The sequence below is a fragment of the Capra hircus genome, chromosome 11 (assembly GCF_001704415.2).
Source record: "Capra hircus breed San Clemente chromosome 11, ASM170441v1, whole genome shotgun sequence".
NCBI classification, from domain to species: Eukaryota; Metazoa; Chordata; class Mammalia; order Artiodactyla; family Bovidae; genus Capra; species Capra hircus.
The window spans coordinates 93,365,751-93,376,546 of NC_030818.1; the positions used below are offsets into that span (position 1 = coordinate 93,365,751).

The 10,796-nt window shown below is 38.7% G+C and overlaps 1 protein-coding gene across 1 annotated transcript; it reads left to right on the forward strand.

The window, feature by feature from the left end:
* Positions 7,955 to 9,013, forward strand: LOC108637119 (olfactory receptor 1L4). The gene has a single exon (XM_018054785.1). The coding sequence runs from the start codon at positions 8,078 to 8,080 to the stop codon at positions 9,011 to 9,013; it is 936 nt and encodes a 311-aa protein (XP_017910274.1). The 5' UTR covers positions 7,955 to 8,077.

The following is a 10,796-nucleotide window of genomic DNA, read 5'->3' on the forward strand; positions in this document are numbered from 1 at the left end:
ATCCATGAGGTCGCAGAGAATGGGACATGACTGTGACTAACGCTTATCACCTACCAAACACGTTTATTTCCTATTTGGGAAGTGCATTTTGTGTTCTCGGTTCCTATTCCCTGGTCAGGTGGGCTGGTGCTGATGAAACCGATCTCGCATAAGTGGTTAGGAATCAAAGAAAGGAAAATCAATCTGAGACGGCAACTGTCCACAAAGCAGAAAATTCCAGTGGAGAAAGTAGAGCACTAAAGAAATAGTCTTTATTTCCCAATTATCAAGGAAGGGAGCAAACCTTTCAAGTATGGATAGTGTGATATATAAGGCTTGCAAAAGTTCTGTCCCTCCTGGTCCTTCCCAGTCACAAACTGATGACAACCCCTGTTATTTAAAAGTCATTCTTCTAGCTTATTGTATGAGCAATGAAAGTAAACACCTGTGGGTGGCTCAGTGGTAAAGAATCCACCTGTCAGTGCAGGAGATACAGGAGATATACGTTCGATCCCTGGGTCAGGAAGATCTCCTGGAGGAGGGCATGGCAACCCACTCCAGTATTCTTGCCTAGGAAATCCCTTGGACAGAGGAGCCTGGTGGGCTCCAGGCCATGGAGTCACCAAGAGTCAGACACGACTTAACGACTGAGCACACAGCCCATACAGAAAGCTCTACCAAACACTCACTCAACTATCTTCATTTTTTTTACCAGTAATACAAAATGTTTTATTACTAACCACAATCAATTCCATTTATATAGTACTTTACCATATAAAATCTGTTAGCATAAATTATCTTAAATAACAGGAAGATGGTGGATGCAAGTAGGGAATTAATAATGAACTTATACACAATCCAATCAAATCATAGAACTATGCTTTTGAAAGAAATGAAAAGTGCTTCCATTTTCACTCTTAAACTGACTGTGAATCAAAACCCCGTGTTTCTTCATAATCATCGGAAAGCCTTGATAAGGCAGCATCCGACCTCTACCTCATGTGGGTCATGTGACACCAACACCATGGGAAAGAGGCTAAATATTTGGGAAGGGGCACAGGCAGTTCATTTCTGAATTCTAACACGCTCAGTCTCTTTTTTCCCTGTCTTATCTTTTATTTTTTTATTATTATTTTCTATTGGAGGATAATTGCTTTACAATGTTGTACTGGTCTCTGCTGAGCACTAATTCAAATCAGTCATAATTATATATATGTGTATATATATATATATATATATCCATAATTATATATCCCTAGTTTTATATATATATATATCTCCCTTCCTCTTAAGCTTCCTTCCTCACCCCACCCCGCCACCATTCCATCCCTCTAGGTCATCACAGAGCGCTGGGCTCCCTATGCTATATAGCAGCTTCCTGCTAGTTATTTATTTTGCACATTATAGTGTAGACATGTCAATGCTACTTTCTCAACTTGTCCTAGCCTCTCCTTCCCCCACTGTGCTTATAAGTCCGTTCTCTCCTTCTGCGTTTTCATTCCTTCTCTGTAAATAGGTTCATAACAGAGCCTCAGAATACCATTGGTAACACAAGTTTACCTCCTTTATGTGGTGGCAGCAAGCAGGTATTGCAAAGTGGAATTGTCTTTTACCCATGACACTCAACCAACTGCAGTCAAAATCACTGAATTCATTTCAGTTCTACCTTAGAAAAGTATTTAGGGACAGTCAATAGGGCAGGGTCCTATGTGTATTAAGTCAACAAACCTTCCAGGCTCTGTAATGCTGGGTTTTGTTTTTGTTTTACAGCTTTATTGATTGTATAATTGATATATAAAATCTACACTTATTTAATAGATACAATTTGATAATTCTCAGTATATGCATATGTCTAATGTTATTTGAGTCTCCAAATGACAGGAGTAAGTGGGTAGAAAGTGGAAAAAAATCATTTTATTGGTGGGTGCACTGAGGGGAAAGGACCTGCCCAAAACATGAGGAAATAGACAAAGTTATCAATTTAAACCAAATGGGAAAGGACTAACTACCGCCCTGAAAAATGTCACATAGATCTGAAGAATCCAGGTGCAGGACCAAGGCAGGTCAACCCTTTACCACTGAGAAAACAGTCTTAGACTGAGATAAAAGACACAGTGAAAGACACGGGGGAAGAATCCAGAGTCAAATGAATACATTGCCCAAGAGTGAGTCTCAGATTAGGACTATCTCCTAAAATTTTCTGTGCTCATACTCTCCAACTCAGCATTCCATCTCTTAGAATGTATTCTGTATCATATAAACTCTCTCATGAGTGCAAAATATTTATAAAAAAGGATCCATTGTAACACTGTCTATGGAGGAGAAAAAGTATTATGACTAATATGACCCCATTTCTGAATATGTGTGTATAGATAACTGTGTGTATAGTAACTGGAAAATAGGCACATATCTGTAGCTTTATGGGAAGTGGAACTTTAGGGAACATTCATCTTTAATTATAAAATTAATGAAAGAAACATGTGTCCCTTATTTTTTAATGTGAGTACATAATATAAGATGAAACATGGAAGGAACTCCACATTTCATCCCTTCATTCTCACTTCAGGAGGCAACTACAATACATAACCACACACACCACAACAAACACGGCATATAAAGGAGATACATTTCTTTATAAAAATAAGATTACTCTGTCTCCATTGTTCTGCATCTTGCTTTTGTCACTTAACAAATTATCACAGACAGCAGCGTAACAGTGATAACACAGCTTAGCAGTGAATAGCTCCTACCAAGTGCCATTGGACTGCCTGAATTCAAATCTCAGCTCTACCACTTACTAACTATGGGACCTGGTAAGTTAATTGACTTTGCTAAACTGTATTTTAATCTGTAAAGTAGGAATAGTAGTACATATCTCTCAAGATTTGGAGATATTAAAATGTTAAGAGCCAAAGTACCTAGCATGTAGCAAATATTGAGTATTAATAAATGTTGACTAACATCAGTCATCTACATTCTTTAGAGACTGTGTGATAGTAAGTAATGCAAATTCACTATAATTATTATAATAATTAAACTATGAATATTTAGGTTGGTTATCATTGTGTTTTGTTTGTTTTATCATACTGTTTTATCTGGTATTATAAGCAATATTACAATAAAATATGTGTACATATCCTTGTGCTACACATATGACTATTTTAAAAGGATAGCTTCCTACACGTGTAATCAATGGATAATGAGATGCAGGTTTTCAAATCTGATGGAGACTGCCAAAAGGTTTATACTGATAATTGTCTCACCATCAGGTATGTGGAGGTCTTTTTCCCTTTGGATATTGTTCAAACAATTTTATGGATATTCTGATAAATGATAATTGTACTTAAGTCTAATTTCTATTTATGATTACCAATAAGGTTGAACATCTTACATGTTTTCTTTGATAAATGTGTTGTAGATATTTCCTTTGAGTCAATAGTTTATATTTTAGCCATTCTTGTGGTCTCTTTGGGGATAATCTTCATATTTTTGAGTATGGTGTTTTGCCATTCTTGCTTCTACAACATTTTTCTTGCCTGGAATGGCATCCCCATCCTGAGACCATAAAAATGTGCTCCTTTATTTTTTCCTAATTAATATATTTTATGTTTTTGATTTTAATCTTTAGATAATTGATTCATATGGGTTTGTGCAGATGAGAGAGAAATCCAGCATCATTTTTACCAAATGTTTAGCCAATTATCATAAATGTCACTTGATAGTCCATCCTTTCTCCATTACTATGAAATGAATCCTTATTATATATTAAGTTCCATATAGATCTAGATCTATGTATATGAAGGAAATGACAACCCACTCCAGTACTCTTGCCTAGAAAATCCCATGGATGGAGGAGCTTGGTGAGGGCTATTGTCCACGGGGTCGCAAAGAGTCGGGCACGACTGAGAGATTTCACTTCACTTAAGTTCACTTCATATGTATAAATACAGGCATACAAACTTCTTTGTTGGTCCATTGACGTTTTACCTCTATATATACCATTCAGTTCAGTTCAGTTCAGTCACTCAGTCGTGTCCGACTCTTTGCGACCCCATGAATCGCAGCACGCCAGGCCTCCCTGTCCATCACCTTATTGTTTTTCATTTCTATGTCCTTAGATTTTCAGGTAAGAAAATTCACTGTCATTATCCTAATATTTACAAAATTATCTTACCTTTTCTTAGCCATTTACACATCTAGATGACTTTTTTTTTAATTTTTTATTTTTTTTAAATTTTAAAATCTTTAATTCTTACATGCGTTCCCAAACATGAACCCCCCTCCCACCTCCATCCCCACACTAGATGACTTTTAGAATGACCTTCTCAATTCCATGAAAAACTCCCCTTCATATTGAGATTGGTATATATACACTATTGATACTGTGTATAAAATAGATTACTAATGAGAGCAGACTGGATAGCACAGGGAACTCTCCTCAATGCTTGTGGTGACCTAAATGGGAAGGAAATCCAGAAAAGAGGAAATAAATGTATATAGACAGCTGATTCACTTTGCTGTACAGCAGAAGCTAACACTACACTGTACAGCAACTATACTCCAATAAAAATTAATTCTAAAAGATAAAAAATATAAATCCTCTTGGGGTGTTATTATAGGTGCATTGAATCATTAATTTGAAATTTTTTCAGTTTTATTGAGATATAATTAGCATGTAACTTTGCATAAATGTAAGGTGTACAATGTAATGTTTAATACACTGATGATATAGGGCAAAATGATTGCCACACTGGGGTTAGTTAACACCTTGATCAACTCACACAATTACCTGTTTGTATGTGTGTGTGGTGGGAAGATCTAAGATCTACTCTCTTAAGAAGAATGGTGATCACCAGGGATGGAAGTTGGAAGAATGGGGAAAATGTTGTTTAACAGTACAAAGAGTACAAAATTTGCAATCATTATTAGAACAATAAGTGCAGGAGATATAATACACAGCCTAGCAATTACAGACAATAATACTAAACTATGCATGTACCTCAAAAGTAGCTAAGAGACTAGATCTTAATTACATCCACCGCACAAAAAGAAATGATAATTATTTGTGGCGATAGAAGTGCTAGTTAATGATATGCTGGTAAACAATTTTTTAAAAAAGGTTAAAGGAGCTAGATTATAATCTGAAAAAAATGTATCAAATCAACAAATTGTACACCTTAATTTACACAAAGTTATATGTCAATTTTATCTCAGTTTGAGCAGTGTAGCACAATAGTAGTAGCCAGAGGCCATCTGTGCCTTCTCTTCCATGATATTGGTGGGAATGGGACTCACATTCAAAGTTTTATATTCCTGCAGTAATTGAATGTTTAGTAGGAGAACTTCAAAATATTCAATTGGAAACAAATATTTATTTAAAGGAATAAACTAAGTGACATAGGCTAATCCTGGGGTAGAACAGTTGACTCTTGAATAATACAAAAATAAAGGACATTGACCTTTCCTGCAGTCAAAAATGCACATATGACTACACAGCACACCATATCCAGGAGTTCTACTTTCAAGGATTCAACCAACCAATAGATCATTTGGTGCTGTACTACATATTTATTGAAAAATCTACATATAAGTGGATCTGCACAATTCAAGCCCATGTTGTTCAGTGGTCAACTGTACTCCTATTTTGAATGGCATCCCTGACCCTTAGTGCAGGAGACCCAGGTTCAATCCCTGGATTGGGAAGATCTCCTGGAGGAGGAAATGGCAACCCACTCCAGTATACTTGCCTGGAGAATTCCATGGACAGAGGATCCTGGTGGGCTACAGTCCATGGGGTCACAAACAGTCGGACACGACTGAGTAACTAACACACCTGAAAGAAAAAGTGTCCAGATCACTGTAATAAAACAGAAGTGCTTAAATAAATATTAAGCAGGCTTTTCTCTGAAGCCACAACATTCTCATTTGAGCTCTGTGGATAATGGGGAGCACCAATTAAATCCAATTCACACTTCTGTCCCACCCTCACTACCACCACCCCTACCTCTGCACATATGAGTAGGAAAGGATCTGAATGGGAGGACATCCAGGATGGGAGCCTCTTGAATGAAAGCATCAGGGACCTAGCAGTTTCTTCCCCTATTTTACAAGAAGAAAGGGAAAGGCATTAGGGAGTTGGTCAGGAAAGAACCTAAGAAGAAGCTTTAAAAAGAGAATTGAGTCCAAAAGACTGTTCTATACATCTGTGTCTATTTTGCTGTCTTGCATACAGGGTTATCGTTACCATCTTTCTAAATTCCATATATATGCATTAGTATACTGTATTGGTGTTTTTCTTTCTGGCTTACTTCACTCTATATAATAGGTTCCAGTTTCACCCATCTCATTAGAACTGATTGAAATATATTCTTTTTAATGGCTGAGTAATACTCCATTGTGTATATGTACCACAGCTTTCTTATCTATTCATCTGCTGATGGACATCTAGGATGAGGGAGAGGGTGGGATGATTTGGGAGAATAGCATTGAAACATGTATAATGTCATATATGAAACGAATCACCAGTCCAGGTTCAATGCGTGATACTGGATGCTTGGGGCTGGTGCACTGAGACGACCCTGAGGGATGGTATGGGGAGGGAGGAGGGAGGGGGGTTCAGAATGGGGAACACGTGTATACCTGTGGCAGATACATGTTGATATATGGCAAAACCAATACAATATTGTAAAGTAATTAACCTCCAATTAAAGTAAATAAATTTATTTTAAAAAAAGAGAGACAGAACTTGTTTGTATCTCTCTCTCTTTTTTAAAATATATACAAACAACTTCTGCAGCTCAATTCCAGAAAAATAAACGACCCAATCAAAAAATGGGCCAAAGAACTAAATAGACATTTCTCCAAAGAAGACATACAGATGGCTAACAAACACATGAAAAGATGCTCAACATCACTCATTATTAGAGAAATGCAAATCAAAACCACAATGAGGTACCACTTCACACCAGTCAGAATGGCTGCGATCCAAAAATCTGCAAGCAATAAATGCTGGAGAGGGTGTGGAGAAAAGGGAACCCTCCTACACTGTTGGTGGGAATGCAAACTAGTACAGCCACTATGGAGAACAGTGTGGAGATTCCTTAAAAAATTGCAAATAGAACTACCTTATGACCCAGCAATCCCACTGCTGGGCATACACACCGAGGAAACCAGAATTGAAAGAGACACATGTACCCCAATGTTCATTGCAGCACTGTTTATAATAGCCAGGACATGGAAACAACCTAGATGTCCATCAGCAGATGAATGGATAAGAAAGCTGTAGTACATATACACAATGGAGTATTACTCAGCCATTAAAAAGAATTCATTTGAATCAGTTCTGATGAGATGGATGAAACTGGAGCCGATTATACAGAGTGAAGTAAGCCAGAAAGAAAAACACCAATACAGTATACTAACACATATATATGGAATTTAGGAAGATGGCAATGATGACCCTGTATGCAAGACAGGGAAAGAGACACAGATGTGTATAATGGACTTTTGGACTCAGAGGGAGAGGGAGAGGGTGGGATGATTTGGGAGAATGACATTCTAACATGTATACTATCATGTAAGAATTGAATCACCAGTCTATGTCTGATGCAGGATACAGCATGCTTGGAGCTGGTGCATGGGGATGACCCAGAGAGATGTTATGGGGAGGGAGGTGGGAGGGGGGTTCATGTTTGGGAACGCATGTAAGAATTAAAGATTTTAAAATTTAAAAAAATAAAAAATAAAAAAAAAATAAAATGTTTTCAAAAGTAAAAAATAAATAAATAAATAAATAAATAATAAAAAAGAGAGAGAGAACTGAGAAGAACTCAGACAGACTAGGCTATATAGAACTCCCTAGAAACCCATGGGAAATATTTAGTTCTCATTTATGAAGCAGCTTAAAATTATTTAACTTCCCCTGTGTTGAGTTATAACTCCTTGTTTCCATAGTTTCTTGGAGAAAATAATCTAACAAAATGTGGTAGACATTTTTTACTTTTTTTGAATAGGCTGGAGATTAGGAAAGAAGCCATCCTCAAATTGCCCTTCGCATCTCTCCCACACCACCTTCAAACTCTGACCAGGGATCAAAGACATGGAGATGAAGAACTATAGCAGCAGCACTGCAGACTTTATCCTCCTGGGCCTCTCTTCCAACCCCCAGATGCAGAAACCCCTCTTTGCTGTCTTCCTCGTCATGTACCTGATCACCCTGGTGGGGAATGGACTCATCATCCTGGCCATCCACTCTGACTCCCGGCTCCACACCCCTATGTACTTTTTCCTCAGCAACCTGTCCTTCATGGATATCTGCTTCACAACAGTCATTGTGCCCAACATGCTGGTGAACTTACTCTCAGAGACAAAGTCTATCTCCTATGTGGGGTGCCTGGTCCAGATGTACTTCTTCATGGCTTTTGCAAATACTGACAGCTACCTGCTGGCCTCGATGGCCATAGACCGGCTGGTAGCCATCTGCAACCCCTTCCATTATGGTGTGGTCATGAGCCCACGGCGTTGCCTCCTCCTGTTGCTGGGTTCGTGCACCATCTCTCACCTGCACTCCATGCTGCGTGTGCTGCTCATGTCCCGCCTGTCTTTCTGTGCCTCCCATGTCATCAAGCACTTCTTTTGTGATACCCAGCCGGTGCTCAAGCTCTCCTGCTCTGACACGACTATCAACCAGATGGTGGTCATGACCGAGACCCTGGCTGTCATTGCCACCCCTTTCCTGTGCATTCTCTTCTCCTACCTGAGAATCATCGTCACTGTGCTCAAAATCCCCTCTGCGGCTGGGAAGTGGAAGGCCTTCTCCACCTGTGGCTCCCACCTCACCGTGGTGGTCTTCTTCTATGGGAGTGTCATCTATGTCTACTTTAGGCCACTGTCCATGTACTCAGTGGTGAAGGACCGGGTAGCCACAGTTATGTACACAATAGTGACACCCATGTTGAACCCTTTCATCTACAGCTTGAGGAACAAAGATATGAAGAGGGGTCTAAGGAAATTAAGGGACAGAATTCAGTCATAGAAAGAATAACAAGAGGGAATGTCATCACTGGGAGATGACCTAAGAGATGATCAGGTTATCCTTCCTGTGTATCCACTTTTCACATGGTACTCAAAGAGGTGCTGTTGAATCACAGTAAGAGCACTGACCTGGAAGTCAGATCATTCAGCCTCTATCAATGACCTTGAACAAATATACGTTCGATCCCTGACCAAGTATTGCTAGAAATCCAGATTTAGGAAAACAGTTTCTGCCACCCATATGGTAGAATAATAAAACTACCCCAAAAGAACGCTTTCATGTGCTTCACACTGGCTGCTGCTGCTAAGTCGCTTCAGTAGTGTCTGACTCTGTGCGACCCCATAGACAGCAGCCCACCAGGCTCCCCCATCCCTGGGATTCTCCAGGCAAGAACACTGGAGTGGGTTTCCATTTCCTTCTCCAATGCATGAAAGTGAAAAGTGAAAGTGAAGTCGCTCAGTCATGTCCGACTCTTAGCAACCCCATGGACTGCAGCCTACCAGGTTCCTCCATCCATGGGATTTCCCAGGCAAGAGTACTGGAGTGGGTTGCCATTGCCTTCTCTAGTGCTCAATAAATCACAAAGTCCTGTTATTTTAAAAATATGAAATAACATGGGTTTGAAAGAAAATAGGGAAAGATTTCTTGGAATAATGACCTAAGATTGTCCTTAAAGATAATTTGAATTTTGAAAAGAAGATTCAATAGACAAGGAGATGAGCAGAGCATTTCAAAGAATGGTAACAATTTTTCTCAGTATATAAAAATAGACCCAAAAGATTAAAGATCTAAATGTAAGACCTGATCCATAAAACTTCTAGAGCAAAACATAGAAGAGTCTTTGACATAAATTGTGATATATTTTTTAAGATTTTTCTCCTAAGACAAAAGAAATAAAGGCAAAAATGTTTTAATGGGACCTAAGTAAATTTTTGCACAGCAAAATAAACCATTGACAAAATGAAAAGATAACCTACTAAATAGGAGGAAATGCTTGGTTGTTATCAAAAATATGTAAATGTCTCGTCTCATACAACTCAACATCAAAAAACAATAGTACAATTAAAAACATGGGGATAAAACCCGAACTGACATTTTTCCAAAGATATACAGATGGCCAACAGGAATTTGAAAAGATACTCAACATCTCTAATCATCAGAGATTACAAATCAAAACCACGATGAGATATCCCCTCATACCTGTCAACAGGGTGATCATCAAAGTCTACAACTAACGAATGTTATCAAGGCTGTAGAGAAAAGGGATCCCAAGTACATTCTTGGTGGGAATGTAAATTCGTGCAAGCCGCTGTGGAGAACAGCATGGAGTTTCCTCAAAAAAATAAAAATAGAAATACCATGCATGTGTACTAAGTCACTTCAGTTGTTTCAGACTCTGTGCAACCCTCTGAACTGTAGCCTGCCAGGCTGCTCTGTCCATGGGATTCTCCGGACAAGAATATTGGAGTTGATTGCTATGCCCTCCTCCAGGGGATCTCCCAGACCCAGGGATCAGACCCATGTCTCCTGTGTCTCCTTCACTGCAGGCAGATTCTTTACCACTGAGTAACCAGGAAAGCCCATAAATAACATAGAATGCAGTAATTCTACTCTTAGGAATAGATTAAAAAAATATAAGAACACTAATTCGAAAAGATGCATGCACCCCCAATGTTCACAGCACACTATAATAGCCATGACAGAAGAAAAAGCTAAGTATTCCTAAAAAGATGAATGGATAAAGAAGATGTGATACACACACACACACACTCACACACTCACA